This window comes from Hemicordylus capensis, chromosome 5 (genome assembly GCF_027244095.1).
Source record: "Hemicordylus capensis ecotype Gifberg chromosome 5, rHemCap1.1.pri, whole genome shotgun sequence".
Classification (NCBI taxonomy): Eukaryota; Metazoa; Chordata; class Lepidosauria; order Squamata; family Cordylidae; genus Hemicordylus; species Hemicordylus capensis.
This window is the reverse complement of record NC_069661.1, coordinates 131,585,255-131,602,076: the sequence shown is the minus strand read 5'-3', so window position 1 is coordinate 131,602,076 and position 16,822 is coordinate 131,585,255. Positions and strand designations below refer to the sequence as shown.

The following is a 16,822-nucleotide window of genomic DNA, read 5'->3' as shown; positions in this document are numbered from 1 at the left end:
CAAGAGGTTAATATTGAGGCAGTGGAAATCTCCCAATCCTCCTAAGTCTGAGGACTGGGGTGCAGGATGTGCTTGAGCTGGCAGCACATGAAAAATGGGCCCTCTTAAAAGTAAATAAATTGGACAAATGATCAGAAATCTGGGACAACTTCCTTGAACTATTCCTAGAATAGAAACCCCTCTGATCTACCCATACCTACCAGTACAATGGTAAGTATCCCTTTGTCTCTCCCCCCCTTCTTTCTTTCTCCATCTTTCCCTTTCCTTCTCTCCTTTCTTCCCTCTCCCCACCCCCAGCAAGTGCTGAGGGGGGTAAGAGCGGGCTGGGCAAAGCTTTGTAAAACACAAAATGTCAAAAAACATTTTTTAAAAAATTAAAAGGCCAAAAATTTATTTTCAAAACAAATGTATTATGAAAAGATACTGGTATTTCACAGATTTTTTTAAACAGATCACATAATGAAGCTAAATAATAGGCATAATGCTGACTGGCTCCTTCACAAGATCACCTGTAAAAATCAGCTGTCGTGTTGGAATTAATCACTACCTGGAAAGACTTAATGTTTCTGATTTGCAACGCAGCAACTCAGGAAGGGGATGCAGAATCATGTACTCCTGCTCCCTGCTTCTGGAAGTACAACTTCAAGGATGGTCCAAGTCCAGTGTTCCTTCTAAGGTGTACGCATGTGCATCCGCTCACAGATTTTTTGATGTCTGCTCAGGTTAAATCAGGAAGGCCCGACTCACATGTATACACAGTGCCTTGATACTGCCACCCAGAACAAAACTCATTCTGCACACAGATGGGCGGCGGGGGGGGGGGGAGAGAGAGAGAGAACACTGCCCCAAGTCATTTTGCTGCTTGAGGTGAAGGATAATATGATGCCTTTCCATCAGTTAGTGGGTGCTCAGCATTCTCAAGTCATGCTGCCAGTGGCACAGCACTCTCCAATTATGCTACCAAGTCAGACGGTGGTGGCAGGGAATTCCTAGCCTTTGTCAGGGGGGATGAAGAGGTGTACCAGCAAGGCTAGCAGGAGAAAATAAGCTCCTGAGAAGTGGGCAAGGGTGGTGGCAGCAAGTAGGTAGTCAGCACTCACCTCCCCGACTCCTCGTGTCCAAGGGTGAGGCAACCACCTCACCATGCCTCAGGGAAAGGCTGCCACTGCATATACAAGGTAAATTCCAAATCTTAACCTGCCTAGTAAAATGGCTTCTGGAAACAGAATTTATGCATGGGTTGCTTTACACATTTGCTGAGTGGAAATCATTTTTTATTGATGGAGGAAGGTCTCCCAGCCATCAAGCATCTAAGATAAAGTGTAGATAGGCACTCCACATGAAGACCAACTTACACAGAATCTTGATTCACAAAATTCTTCATTCCTTTCTTAAGAGGAAGACCACACAAATCACACCTAAGTGCTACAGGCTTCCTAACAACTCTGTTACATCACCTCAGGGTTTTGTTCTGCCTTCCCAAGTACTGGCACAGCATCATGGTCCCATCCCAAAGTTTTTAACAACTTGCCCATACAACGGTCTTCTAACTGAGTCTGTGGAGCATGTCCTCTTGCTCTGTAACATTTATGCCATCAGAAAACAACTAATAGCACCATTACTGATCACGTTTCCTGATATATTTATAGGATATTATATAAGCTACCAATTCACTGATAGGCTGCCTTGGTTCTTCCTGGCAGTGATTTCATTTCTCTCAGCAGCTGGCAAAATCAGAAGGCAACTGTTGGTGTAACCTGTAACAAACTAACTTTTAGGTCTAATCCCGGGTCAGGCTGTTGTTGCTATTCGTACTGCTTCCAGTGAAGTTTTGTACTTGGATATTTCTGTTACTGTTGTGTGTTAAACCTGGTCTACTGACTGCAGCAAACTGTTCCTACTAGTTTGGTTCATGAAGATTGAGACTTCCACCCCTTACTTCACCATGCAAAATTGCTGGTCATGTAAATGTGTGAACTACTCTTTATGCTATAGGAAGATGAAAATGTAGGCCCAGTGTGAAGGTGAAAACGTAGGATTTCAACAACTGTCATACACCTCTTTATATATTTTTTTGTTGCTTAGACAATAGAATTCTACCACAGAAATATGTAGTGTGCATAATAAATAATTTCCTATGGAAAAAACTATATTTAAAAGATGAAATGGGAGTACAAACATAAAACACCCAACTTAAAACAGACTTCCCGCCCTTTCCATTTGAAAAGGAATCTTTCTCCCTCATGCACTTTTCTTCCTTCACCAAAGTCCGAATCTGCCTATGCTACTTCTTGAGGAACTGTTTATTTGATAAGCTTCTTGTGAAGTCAGCAAAGCAGCCTGAGTTTGAAAATGCTGGCAATCTTGCCCACAGGCAAGATTCTACCTGAAAGCAGAACTGGCAGAACTGTTAGGACTGCTTCCAAATTGCATATTGATTAGAGCTAAAGTGAATATTCTCCCACTCTGAATGTTGATATGAAACTAGACACTTTGGTGATTTTTCACAACATAAAACTCATTTACAGGTAAAGATTAATCTTTTAAATATGCTGCTTGGGTATTTATGCTGACTGCTGCTTTTCCTTCCTCCTGGATTTACCACATGGGAGATAAACTCAACCAGGATCATGCAGTACGTGGGAAGATGTCATAATGCTAAATAGCCAGTAAGGTTTTGACGACATGCCTTGAAGATAAGTGAGGGTTTCAGAAATGAATGCATGAACTTTCTCACAATCACCAAAAAAGACTTTCCGGCATTGCTGATAGTGTCCACAAAAGACTGGCTCAGCTCCAATATTAATATCAGCATAGCGAAGGCAGAGGTACTACCATATAACCACTACTGTATCTCCTCAAAAATGATTTTTGTTTTACCTTTGCAAACAGAGGCTAGAAAAATCAAACCATTATCAGATCAGAATGCAAAATCCTGCTTCACAACATTTAAACTCAGAAGACACATCATCTCATTTAAAAAAGGTTAAACCCCTCCTACAAGAGTGCCAAAAAGGTACACCACTCCACTAATTAAGAGTTCCTTGACTATCCACTTTGGACATTTTTCAATCTTGTCTCTGGTCAACATCCTCTGATTATGTATCCTGGAAACGACCACACTGAGTATTTGGGATTTCTTTATGTGACTCTCTTGTAAATCCTATTATGTGAACAGATTGAGATTGTACTTACTTTTGAACCATTTCGTTTATGTATTTATATATGGTAGAGATTTACTGGGTTGTGTATATATTTTTATAGTGAGTTATGTGTACTAAGTTTATGATATTTTATAAATACATTTATGCTATTATATAAGCGGATCTAACCTTTCTTTGGATTCTGTTAGAAACTTCTATTGCTTGGGTTGAATTGAATTAAGTTGTGCTTGTGCATTTTCCTTCTGCTCTTGTACCACTGCCCAGCTTCTCTATCCCCCACCTGTTTCACTCTGCTTAACATTCAACACAATGAAGCATTCTGGAGAAGTGGAATGCTTGCTGGTTACAATTGTGTGTCACTTTGACTGGTAATAATAAAAGGTATTACCAGAATATTACCAGACTATGACTGTCTATTCCTGTTGCTATGCAACCAATTTTGTCAATTTTGTCCAGATGCAAAAGCAAGACTGATGAACTAGGAGTTTGGATTTTATCCATTGCATTCTCTTCAGAAAGCCATTCTATCATTTACTACGTCAACTCCTTGTTGGTATTTCTCTCTGAAGATTTCAGAATGGCTGGAAACAGAAAGCTAAAGAAAAAGGTGTTCAAAAAAACAGCCACAGGAAAAACTAATGGCTCCTCCAAACTGTGGGTTACACACACACACACACACACACACACACACACACACACACACACACACTTCTCTTTTATAAACTGGGAAGACCAAAAAAAAAAAAGTTAGCTGCCATGGCAACTACTCTGCTAGGGTCAGCCAGGTTCACCTTTGGGTGCATGGATCATCTGTCAATGCCAAGGCACTATACATGTTAGAAATCCACACAATATTCCCTCACTCCTCAACATCCCCTAAGTGCGTCAGTTAATTCACAAGGGAACAAAATACGTCCATTATTTAAAGAGCCACTTTCAATTAATTTTTAAGAATCATGCCTAACATAATCCCTGCAAAAAGTACTATTAGATCTAAATAATATACCATTGAGAGCTCTCCCCAACCCCTCAATTTACAAAAAGGATTTGGGTTTAACAAAACATCAAAATTGGTTAGATAGATTCTACAATAACTCTGCACAGCTGAAATGTGCATAATGTACAGCTTGGCTCTCTTCCAAATCAGTCTTCCATTCCAAATCTGTTCATGCTTAGTTTTGATTTATTTATTTTTTGTTTCAAACAAGACTGACACAAAGGTAAGCAGCATAAGGGAGAAAGGGACGATAAGCACAAGAGTTTTATTCCTCAAAACTGGGTTAGGTGGTTAACAGAATGGCAGATAAGATTCAATGCAAATACAATCTGCCCTCCATTTACCACCTCTGCCGCATAAGAAGTGGCCTGCTGACTCAGTCCATCTCGTCCAGAATCCTGTTTTCAACAGGATGTCATCCAGTTGTTTCCAAGAATCCAACAAGCAGTATGAAGACAACCACCTCCTCCTCTGACTGCAATTTAGAGGAATACTGCCTCTGAACCTGAAGATTCCATTTCACTCTTTGAACTTACAGACACTGGCATATCCGCCCATGAAATCTGTTGAATCCGCTTTTAAGGCCTTCACCACATCCTGTGGTGGTGAATTCAATAAACTATGTGTTGAATGAATGAATACTTTGAAAACAAATGAATACTTTGTTTTGACTGCCCTCAATCTACTGCCCATCCATTCCACTGGATGCTTACTGAAGCTCTGGTATTGCTACTGGTCCCAGGGAGCCTCAGCTACTGCAGATGAGGAAGGAGGAAAACCTTACCCTCAATTTGTCATCCTTGCAAACAAAAGGATGTAAAATCAGGGAAGGCAGGATCTAAAATGCTAACGTAAAGGCAAGAAATAAAATCACACAATATATTGGGGGGCAAAAAAAGAAAATGAGCTTCACATGATGCGATGATGTGAATGAGCTTCACTCAACTTACAAAGGATTTTGGTATAACAAAACATCATGTGAATAAGCCTTGCATGACGGGGTTATGTGACCTCCCACTGATGGGGTCTGAAGTGGCTGCAAGCACCAAGCAAAGAGATCTTAAAATCATAATGGAGAGCTCATAAAATGTCAAGCCAGTGTGCTTCAGCAATCAAGAGGTCAACTTTTTGGGAAAGAAACTGAGAAATAAGCCATAATGTGATTTCATAAATTTTCTGTGATGCCACATTTAAAATACAAAGAATGGTTTGAGTTACCAAAACTGGAAAATAATATAGAGCTAGAAGAGGTATAGAGAAAAGGGACTCTATCATGCCTCAATAGGAGGAAAAGATAATAGCAATAGCACTTAGCACTTACATTTATATACCGCTCTATAGCCAGAGCTCTCTAAGCAGTTTACAATGATTTAGCATATTGCCCCCAACATTCTGGGTACTCATTTTACCGACCTCGGAAGGATGGAAGGCTGAGTCAACCTTGAGCCCCTGGTCAGGATCGAACTTGTAACCTTCTGGTTACAGGGCAGCAGTTTTACCACTGCGCCACCAGGGGCTCATAATGCAGTTGAGTCTTCATCATTTAGAAAAATAAGATGAGGGCACGTAACAAAGATTTTTAAACATTGTGGTTCATGTGTGGAGACCTCTTTGTCCCTCCTAATATTGACTGTCAGGTTCAAGGCAAAACCAAGGGAAGACTTTTTCAGTCAACACACTATTTGAGGAATTTGCTACCATAATATGTGGTGATTTATAAGCCATCTAATCTAATAACCAAGTTTTAGACAAATGCATGGAGGACAGGCTCTCAAACTATTAGCCATGATCGATAAATCACAAATGTTACATATTTCTAACATTAGTAAGATAAGTGCAGATGTGTTCAAAATTTGTCTTTACCCCCTCAAAAAAGAAAACCTAGAATCACTAGACAGGAACCTGAAGAAGAAGAAGATATAACTCTGATAGAGCTATGCAACTCTATCACCCCACACATTGAGTCTAAGCCAGTGCTGTGCAGAGAACCAAGAAGCACACAGACAGGTCATGCTTGTACACCTGCCTTGCTGAACCACATCTCAATAATGCAAGGCAGGTTGGCCCACTCTTTTCAGTATTAAGTCTTGAATACCTCGTATAGATCGACTTGAAATTTAGGAATAGCACCCCAGGTTCAAAGACCTGTAGACCCACATAAGCAGAAGGGAGGATCACAATGCGTGATCCACTTGTGGAACTCTCTGCCACGGGACGTGGTGACAGCCAACAACCTGGATGGCTTTAAGAGGGGTTTGGATGACTTCATGGAAAAGAGGTCTATCAATGGCTACTAGTCGGAGGGCTGTGGGCCACCTCCAGCATCAAGGACAGGGTGCCTCTGAGTACCAGTTGCAGGGGAGTAATGGCAGGAGAGAGGGCATGCCCTCAACTCCTGCCTGTGGCTTCCAGCGGCATCTGGTGGGCCACTGTGCGAAACAGGATGCTGGACTAGATGGGCCTTGGGCCTGATCCAGCAGGGCTGTTCTTATGGAGTTCTTGGCTGGAACAGGAATGAAGGGAAATACTGGAAGTGTCATATAAACTTTCTGTTTCACTGACCTGACCAAACACTAGTTCTCCTCCTGCCCATAACTACAAGAAATCTGTAGTTTCTAGTTGAGAGTTTCTCAGCAAACTCTCCCCAAACATATACCTGCAGCAAACCAATCCTATAACAATGTGAAGAGGTGTGTCTGTGTGTGTGCTGAATATATGTGACCACACACTGCCTTGATATTGCCGCCCAGAACAAAACTTATTCCATGCACAGATGGAAAGAATTAGAGAGAACATTGCTCCACCTCCATGTTTTTAGTATATGAACTGGGCTCTCATACAGCTGCATGTGCATAGGCTACTCCATGCAATTATAAACCATATGCGATCAGAGCACCTTTAACTGCATGCATGACATTCTAGGTATGCAGATGCCATCTTCCTCCTTTCACCATGCAATCAGCACACTTTGAAGGTGAGAACAAGGCTCTTTTCCCAACACACTGCCCTCAGCATAAAGGTGTGACCCTTCAAAATCGTGTGCAAGCAGCTGCTTTTGCCAGGTCAAAGTCACGATTCTTCTCAGTTCTTATCAGAGAGCCTTATCATCCTCTCCTTGTACTGGGGGAACCTCCATATACAGAAGTAGTATACTTCTGGTCACCAGTTGCTGGGAACAAACAGGAAGGCCATCATCTTCATGCTCAGCTTCTGAGTTCCCCAAAGGCAGCTGTTTGGCCACACTCAGACACAGAGTAGTGGGGGAAACACTTGTTCCCATCGACAATTATCATGTAAATAATATTTACATATTTAATATTATTTTGGTATTCAAACACATATCCAAAAATCTTTTAAACATAGAATTCAGAAGGATCTGACAATGGGCAATCCCTTTTATGCTAGCTCAAACCACCTTCTCATTTTTTCTACTGAACTCACAAAGACACGATTTGCAAAACTCTGCAAAATGTACCAAAATGTAGACAGAAGCAAAAGGCTGTGCTGTAGCTATTCCTCTCTTTTGCTAGACACATAATGAGTGTATGGCCATGTATAGTTTAAATCAACACAAGTTAAAATCAAGCATGAAAGCACTCTGGAGGGCCACAAAAATATGTTACATTATCTTGGAGCATCACCACTAAAGGGGCTTCACTGGCCTCCATTTGGTTAGTGGATAGACTTAGGGTATTACTTCAAGATATCACTAGCTTTTTTAAAAAAAGGAAAATTAATGGAAGAATGTGCATCCTTCAATGGCTTTTAGACATAATAGTTGAATGAAGCCACTCTATTGAAATGAGTACACCTCGGAATAACAGGGACAAACAACCAAGAAAAGCTATCACCTTCATACCCTGCTCCCCAGAAGCATCTGGCTAATCACTGATTAAGAGCAAGAATGCTGGACCTTGATCTCATCTAACAAGGCAGACACTGTATTTTCACAGACAAGTCTTTTATTTCTGTGTTGGCTTGGGCGTGTAGCAAATTTTAGATGACTCCATGGCATAGGAAAGGTTGGCAGCAGTGTTACCTCTAATGCGTGTTACCTCTAACAACCAACTGTTTCTTGAAGTCTGCTCAGTTAATTTTAGATCCCACTCAGGTTTAATCAGGAAGGTCCCACTCTGAATGCATGTGAGCACACACTGCCTTGATACTGCCACCCAGAACAAAACTCATTCTGCACACAGATGAAAGAAATTAGAGAGTACACTAGTTGGCAGTGATTCTCCCATTGCTAGCTAATGGCCCGCGCCATCGACCTCTAGGAGAGGGCAACGAGTGGCCCTTCTGCGTTCTAATGCCTGCATGGCCATGCCACCTGTCACCCTCTTCCAGTCAGCAAGTGGCGCACCCAGCCAGAAAAGGATCCGCTCGCCAGTTAGGAAAGGGGCACTGCCTGCGTCAATGTGCTGGCGCCAGTGCAAGGGATGTGGCCAACACTGAAACATAGCAGTGCCACCTATTGCCCTCTTTGTCAGCCAGTGGTTCAGTCACTGGCCGAGTGTCCTGGGGGAGGGACTGGGAACAAGCCGGCCAGGGACATCCCCCACCCCACCCCCGTTCAATGGTGGCTATGCCACTGACCTGACTCAATAGGTTTCCTCCATTTCCATAGGCAAAGTCCTGAATTATCAACAATAATATTCAAGCTTATTTAATGTTTTCTGCCTGTTAGTGGGCACCTCATACATTTACTTATTACATTTGTATACTATCCTTTCTTCAAGGAGTTCAGGGAAGATGAAGTTTTCCTCATTTTTAGCCTCACAGCCACACAGGAAACAAAGTTAGGCTGGGAGAGTGACTAGCACAAGCCACTCAGTGAGAATCAGGACTAAGAAGGGAAATGAATCTGGGTCTCTGCAGTCTAAGTCTGCCAGTAGCAGCCTAAGCCCTTATGGCACCTGAGATGGGGGGGCAAAATGCATCCTGTTCCCACAGTGCATGAAACACAGCCAAAATCCACCCTCATCAATATCTCACTTGCTCACTCTCCTTCCACTACTCTGCCCAGCTTTTTGCATCCGTATATATACACATTGTGCCCCCCCCCCACTTCCCCATTTACTTTACCCAGAAGCAGTGAGAGTCACAAACACACTTTACCTTCCTCTATTCCAGTCCTGGCTTTTGAAAAGTCAGGGAAGACAGAGGAAGTGTTTTGAGCTATAAGTAGATGCTCTAAGACACTCTATTAGCCCAATACACTTCCTTCTGCTTCCTTTACTGGTCTCTGTATTTTTGCAGAGTAGAAGCAGAGGGTCTTGGAGTGACTATTTGCCAAGTGTTGTGGCACTGCTCAGTGGAAAGCTGTTCCCATGGCAGTACGAGTAGACACATAAGGCAGTGGGGGGGAGACATTTTAGCACCCCAAGAATCTGATGCGTTAGGCAGTCAACTCCCCTCATGGAAGACATGTCCCTGAATCTGTTGCTCTGTTCATTACAGCATATTGGCTCTTGCATGGTTCTCAGCAGACAGATTCATTGAAAGTACAGTATTGTGCTATATATTATGAAAGCAAAGTTAACTTTATTCATCTATTGCAAGCATGACACTGTGTTAATTCATTGGCATTTAATGGTGTTAACTTGGAGCAGGCAAACTGAGAAATCTAGACCCCTAGCTTCAGATGTCATCACAAATTAGGCGTTTTCTTTTTAAATTTAAAAAAGTTGAAACAAGCATTGCACAATTTGTTTCCTTGTCTAGAATAAATCTTTTTAGACAGGCAATATAAACATTAGGTTATTCATCACAATGGTAAAAGGTATAACAGTATTTTGTGTATGTGTTGGTAATTTCTTGAGACAAATTTTGCAAGCTCAATTTAGGGGTTTTTGTTGCTGTTCTGTAAACCAGACAAATTTTAAGTGAGTTTCTCATAGATTCATGGCTATGTTAAAAATAAACAAACAAAAAACAAGGAGATGAAATACTGAAACACAGTTGTTGCATCCTGCAAAATGTTGCAAGGCAAGAACTAGTGATGTGCCGAACGTTTTGACGTCAAAACGTTTCAACTCAGAATGGGCTGTTTTGAGCTCAAAATAGAACACCTTTTTTAAAAGGCCTGTTTCGAGCTCAGAGCAGAACTCCCCCCGCCCCCATTTTGATCGACAGGTTTAAACATTTCAAGTGCCATTTGGGAGACCTGTTTTTCCCTTGCTGATTGTTCCATGTCTGGCCTTGAGACTAACTTGTGCTTCACTCACTGCTCTGCAATCAGCATTGCAAGGTGTACTCAGTCAAAATGTGGCTGAAGTTGCTCTAGTTCTGTTTATGGCTATGCTTGCTGCTAAGTAAGGGTACTGCTGTGACAGCTGTTGCAAGGCTAGGAACGTAAAAGATCATAATTGTGTGTGAGAGCAACTTGTTCCAATGATACAGTGCAGGCACTGTAGCCGACAGTGGATTCTGGTGATACTTTTTTTGGGCTATTTGGACTGTGTTTGAAATCTGTGTTCTGTGTTGGGAGGGGCAGGTTCCCTTTTACTGTGTGCTTATGCAGTGTTTTCCAAGGCAGGGTTGCAAAATGCATTGCAAGTTGTGTGCACTTTGTTCTGGCCATAGGGGACAATGGGGAAACTTGAAACACCCCACTGTTCCCCATGGGTAGCTCCTAGGGGCACCAAAGTGGGTTGGGTGGTAGGGCAAGATGCATGCTAGTTGTCATCCAATGCATTAAAAAAAAGGGCAAGCAGATTATTTTTTAACTTTTCCCCCAACCTCCCATAGGATCCTATCATGCCCTACCACCTATCCCATCATGCCCTACCACCCAACCCATTTTGTTGTCCCTAGGAACTACCCATGGGGAATATGGGGGTTTTGAGTTTCCCCATTGTTCCATATAGCCAAATCACTCGAAACATTTCGAGTTGTGTCAAAACAGCCAGCTCGGCTGCTGTTTAGGTGAAACATTTCTGCCATTTTCTGTTTTGTTTCAAGCTTGAAACAGAATGCAATGTTTCGTGCACACCCCTAGTAAAAACAGTGACAAGGTAAAAACAAAGTTTTGATTACACATGCATGCCAATACTTGATGATTGAGTACTTGCATATATGAAACAGCCACTGGTGATTATCTCAAATTCCCACCCCCTTCATCTGGACTAGCTCTTTACTGTGAATTTAAATTGTAGGACTCTTGTCCTTAAAAAGTTGTGTAAACTGTATATATCTATATATCTGATAGAGTCTGAAGAACTGTTCTGAAGTATTTTCCATTAGAATTGTGAGAAAGTACAAGTTTAAAAACATTTTAGCTGCCTTTTACTCCCTCAGCACACTTTCTACTAACTATGGGAGATAATCCACAGAGGTAATTACAATTCTTGTATACATCATCAATTTTATTATAGCCATTGGCCAGCAGAAATAGAAATAACAAACATATCCAATACAACAATACTAAAACACAATAAAACAATACACAGTCATTCATTAAAAATGTAGTTTAAAAAGCATAAACAGCTCCCACAGTTGATTCTTGTATACTGTAGTCATGTAAATTCAATCACTTGCTTCATGGCTCTGTTTGTTGTTATACAAATTAAATCAAGAAAATAAGGAAAAAACAGGAGTTTTTCCAAGGGTTATTGGAGATTTTCTAGTTCTACCCCTCCTCAGTACAGGAAACTGCAATCGTATCTCTGACCAATGGCTATCCAATCTCTCTTTGAAAACCTCTAGAGGGGGAGAGCCCACCACTCCATGAGGCAGACTGTTCCACTACAACAGCTCTTATAGCTATAACCTGTCCTAAATCTGCCTTCTCGTACTTTCAACTCCCTGGTTCTAGTCCTGCCCTCAGGAACAGCAAAGAACAAGTACACTCCTCCTCTTATGTGAGTCTTTCAGCTATTGGAAGATATCTCCCTCTAAGATATTTGGAAATTGAAGTTTACTGTTAGTTTTACTGTAAATGTTACTATTTTAATTCGTTTCACACTTGTTAGCATTGGCCAACCTTCCTCACCAAATATGTGGAGATGTAGCGTGCAAAGTGTCTCCACAGCGTTTAGTTATCCAGTCCTGCTGCATGATGTCTTGGGGGGGGGGGTATTTTCTCTCCTTCCCACAAAAGTGCTCTTTAACACTCATAAATATGTTCCTGAAAGTCGCATTGCCCCCACATGCTTAGTGGAGCCATATTTATGGATGCTAAAGAGTAATTCCATAGAAAGGAGAGATCAGCCAAAACTGCCTGCTGCCCATGCAGCAGGACTCTCTCTGAGTTACTGAACAATCCAAAGGCATTCTGCACGCAAGGCCTCTGCATAGTCAATGAAGATGTCAGACATTGTTCTAAATACAGTTTGTGTTTTGGGAGGTATTTCTAGATATGCAAGCCAACTTGTGCAACTATGGTGAAAAGTGGTTTATAAGTACTGAAAAGTGTCTCAGAGTACATGCAGATGTATATGCACATTTCCATCCAAACAGCTTGAGGACAGAGACTTCAAGCAGTTTATCTATTTTCCCCACAGAAAACATGTTCTGCCCTGAGATCTATGTTATACACTACTGATGGTAACTCTATGGGATGCCACAAGTGGCAGTCAGTGGGTGTTTGTGACACATCTAGGTAAGAGCAGGAGGGACTATGGCAGGGGTAGGCAACCTTTGCTCTCCAGATGTTGTTGGACTACAACTCCAGTAACTGTGGCTGTGGGTGATGGGAATTCTAGTTCAACAACAGCTGGAGTGCCAAGCTTGCCTGCCCCTGGACTATGGAACAGAGTCAAGGTTATACTCCTGTGAGCCTTTCCCACATGCTGCCTTCTTTGCAACTACTGAACATTTTTTTTTTTTAAAAAGCATACCAAGGCATGCAGTGCAGCTGCATGTATATTGTAGCCGTGTCTCCCTCAAACATTTTGAACCCACGTCCCCCCCCTTCTATACTTACCTTTCAAGTCCCCCAATTCAGTGTCAGCCATCTATTTGGCATGCAAGAACACAAAGCTTTCATACAAAACCACATGGGCTTATGAACTGGGGTACTTCTCCAAAACTGGCATTAGAACAGAACTAGAACAAAATACTTAACACCTCCTGCTAAAACCAGGCAGCCAGGGAAGGAGGCAGGAGCAGTGGGGGAAGCTGTAACAATCAGAAGCTCTCATCATTTCCTGGGTTCTCTGCAGCTTCTATGGTTAGCAAAGCAGTTTTAATTGCTGCAGTGCTTGATATCTATGGCTGAGAAGGAAGTGCCCCTAGCAATGCCTGCCGCAGGATCCTGCCTCCTTAGAACATTTCACACAAATCCCTCTTGTATCCTTCCCACAGTTTAAGAACCACTGCTGGTTCTTAAACTGCACTCCAGTTGCCACTGTTCGCATGCACTCCAGTTACCAGGAACAGTTACCACTGCTCACACACTGAAATGTGGTCATGCTTGCCAAAAAGATATTATGTTTAGTGGTGGTGGTGGTTATTGTTGTTATTATTATTATTGTTATTATTATTAAAAATAGTTCTATATTGCCCCAAACTTGTGTCTCTGGGCGGTTTACAATTTAAAAGTTGCATTAGTTATGTCAGCAGATCTCCTCTTCTACCAATTTTAACTTTATTCTCTGAACAACATTTTAAACCAGAACCTACCATCTTTGCAGGTCTTTTCATTCTCAAGGAGCTTCACGCCTGTGGGGCATGCACACTGATAAGAGGACTTGGCAGGAGACATCAAACACAAATGGGAGCAGCCACCATTATTGGTTCCACATGGGTTTGTAGCTGTCAAATACAGAGATTACAAAGATCAGTTCTCCTCATAGTAGTAAATTGCATTAATTTCTAGAGTCACAAGAACTAGCGATAATAGAAAAATGCAGTAAAACAGCATGTGTATGTGGAGAAAAATTCTAATGGGCAGCTAAGGCCCCAAGTATCATCTATATGAGCCCATTTTCAAAATAAAAGCAAGCCTTGGCTATTTCTTCATAAGTCTTAGAAAGATAAGTAAGGTATCTGATTAAAGAAAAGAGCAATTGAGGGGATCCAAATAAAGCACAGAACGTGTAGATCTGCAGGAAAACATTTTGCCAGTTCCATGTCCAACCCGCATTTGATCAGTGTGCTAAAAGAATAAAGCCAGGCTTCAGCTTTTGAAACCCACACTACTGAGTTCAGTATATGGAACTACTGGTGATTGACTCAACTGTTGAGATGTTATGGAATATTCACAAACATTTTAATGGGCAGATTTTTTAAAGGCAACACACAAAATCTCACTTATGTGCAAAATCTTGTTGGTCACAATTTCACAGGTGGAATTCACTGTTGTAGAGGGTGGAGATTTTGATGGTTTTGTTGTTAAGCATCTCTTTATCAACACAATTAAGCCTTAAGTTGCCTCTTTGGCTCCTCATAATGATGTTTACTCTTATGAAGAGAGAAGGTTCAAGAACTGAATAGTCGAATGATGTCTTGTCTGCACAGTTGGCTGCAGGGGCGTAGCAAGGTTGGATTGGGCCCAGAGACAAGATTTAAAAATGCTCTCCCCTTAAAGTCTAGGGCCTCCGTATACCCCAGGCCCCCAAGGATTTAAGTCTGATGTTTCAAAATAAGTGTGCTGCCTGGAAATACATTTCACTGAATACACACTTCACAATATATAGTGATATACATTGTTGTTGTTGTTGTTTATTTACGATCTTAGATCAAATATCAATATACACATAATATACACAATAAAAAGAGAAAACAATAATGGAAACAAGGTCTAAAATGTCATCAAATATATAAAATCAGGAATCTTTGACAGTAACCAATTGCTGTGCTCTAGCTTCTCTTAGTCTGGTCAATCTATAACAAAATTTAGCAACCGCCAGGGATATTGTTGGGTCCCTGTCTTCTAATAAGCATATAAGAATTGTCTCCACTGAGTGGCTTTGGAGATCTTTCAGATAAAAATAAATCTCTTTCATCAGTATAAAGTGGACAATGTAACAGTGAGTGCGTCAATGTTTCGGGAGCAGCTCCGCAAAGGCATAGTCTCTCCTCATGAATACTATATATCTGTGCTACTTTTAATACCTAGAACACACTAGAAAAACCAATTATTAAAATGGGCCCCTTGCTGCAGATTAGCAAAGGAGACTTTCAACCATGCAGTGTGAGCCCTGTATGCTTCCTCAGAATTCTGAACAAATTCAGTAAAGTTTGATAGTAGTGTGCACGGATCGGTTCGGAGACCATTCTACTGGCCTCCGAACCGGTCCGGACAAGGGGTGGTTTTAGTTCAGGAGGGTTAGGGGGGGGTCCATTAAGGGCGGGGGGGGGCTTTACTCACCCCTCCCGCGCTTTGCTGCTTCGGCGCCATAATTAGTTTAAAAAATGCGCCGCAGAATCCCTCGCCGCTCCGGGGCTCCTTGACTTCAAAATCGGGCGGCAGGATACTTCCCTGCCGCCCCCAAAGCCCCCTCAAGCCATTTGAGCTCTTTAAATCTCGCCCCGGACCGAGTGCTAAAGCGCTCGGGCGGGCGGCGGGGAGATGTCCGTCCGTCCGCCCGCCCCCTTCCCTGCCTTCTGCGAAGTGCAGGGAACAAGCAAGAATTAGCACCACTCCTCAGGAGAAAAAGGGGGGGGGATGAGGAATCTGCCTCTTCTTGGTAAAATTTTAAGATAGATGAGACATGCTAGGGCTCAAGGAGCTCCTGAAGTTATGCCCTCTGCCCTAAAGGTCATTCTCCCTGCTTCCCAATGTGGAAGTAGGACTGGTTGTGGTCTCTCACTGTAGTGAGATAAAAACTACTCTCTGCAGGCACTCAGAAGCAGGGTCATCCCTAGTGGCGTGCAGAGCTGGGGGGCAAATCAACATGTGCAGGGCCTCCTTAACATTTCATATCATTACAGAATCATACTGACTGATGACATACAATGTAAACAGTGTGAATGAGGTTTTTGGGCATGTCCAACTAGCTTGGCATTTCTAAAGAAAAATAAAATAAAAGCACAGCACATACTTCACAGTTCTCATTCAGACCTTCTGGGTTGCAAAACAACTTGAACGTAAGTGCATTTATGAATGAATGAGTGAATATAATATTGTTTGTTCCAGGAGTTTTTGTAATTTTCTGCCATGAAACAAGCCACTTATAGTTTTTTTAAAAGCCAGCAAATTTTCCAATCTGTTTCAAATTAAATATTCAGAGACTTCTCAGTCTTCCCCCCACCATATCAAAGCCCTATGGCAAGTAGATCCCTATATATCGGGGGGAGGGGGTGCGGGCACAAAAAGGAATTCACATTCTACCTCCATTACTGGCAAAGGCTTGGCTGGCTGGGCTGGGCAGAGGGTCTGAAGAGAACTGTGGTGGGTAAGGGCAGCCAGTACTGGCCACTCTGCCTGCCTCCTTCCTTCGGCACTCGAGTTCAGGCTTCAGGAAGGCCTGCACGGAGGCCTCTCTGGAAGCCCCGGCCACCGACCAATCAGCTGAGAGACGAAGGAACTTTAGCCGCTTGCAGGCTGCTTTGATTGCTGGCCAGGAGGGCAAGTAGGAGAGAGGGCGAACAGGGCAAGGAGAACTGGCTTAGTGAGGGGCCTTGGGGCTGGGTGAGTGGGCAATGGGGAGTCATGTGGCATGGCTCTGGGGGGCCCCTCCAGGCAGTGAGGCCCCCAGACAACTGTCTCCCCTTG

The 16,822-nt window shown here is 42.4% G+C and overlaps 1 protein-coding gene across 8 annotated transcripts in view; it reads right to left on the bottom strand.

Annotated features, from left to right (window-relative positions):
- LRP6 (LDL receptor related protein 6) overlaps positions 1 to 16,822 on the bottom strand; it is a 147,104-nt gene that overhangs the window by 63,703 nt on the left and 66,579 nt on the right. For all 8 annotated transcript variants that reach the window (XM_053254806.1, XM_053254805.1, XM_053254810.1 and 5 more), the window contains one exon: positions 13,786 to 13,917. In XM_053254806.1, coding sequence (XP_053110781.1) covers positions 13,786 to 13,917 — 132 coding nt within the window. The remainder of the gene's footprint in view (positions 1 to 13,785; positions 13,918 to 16,822) is intronic.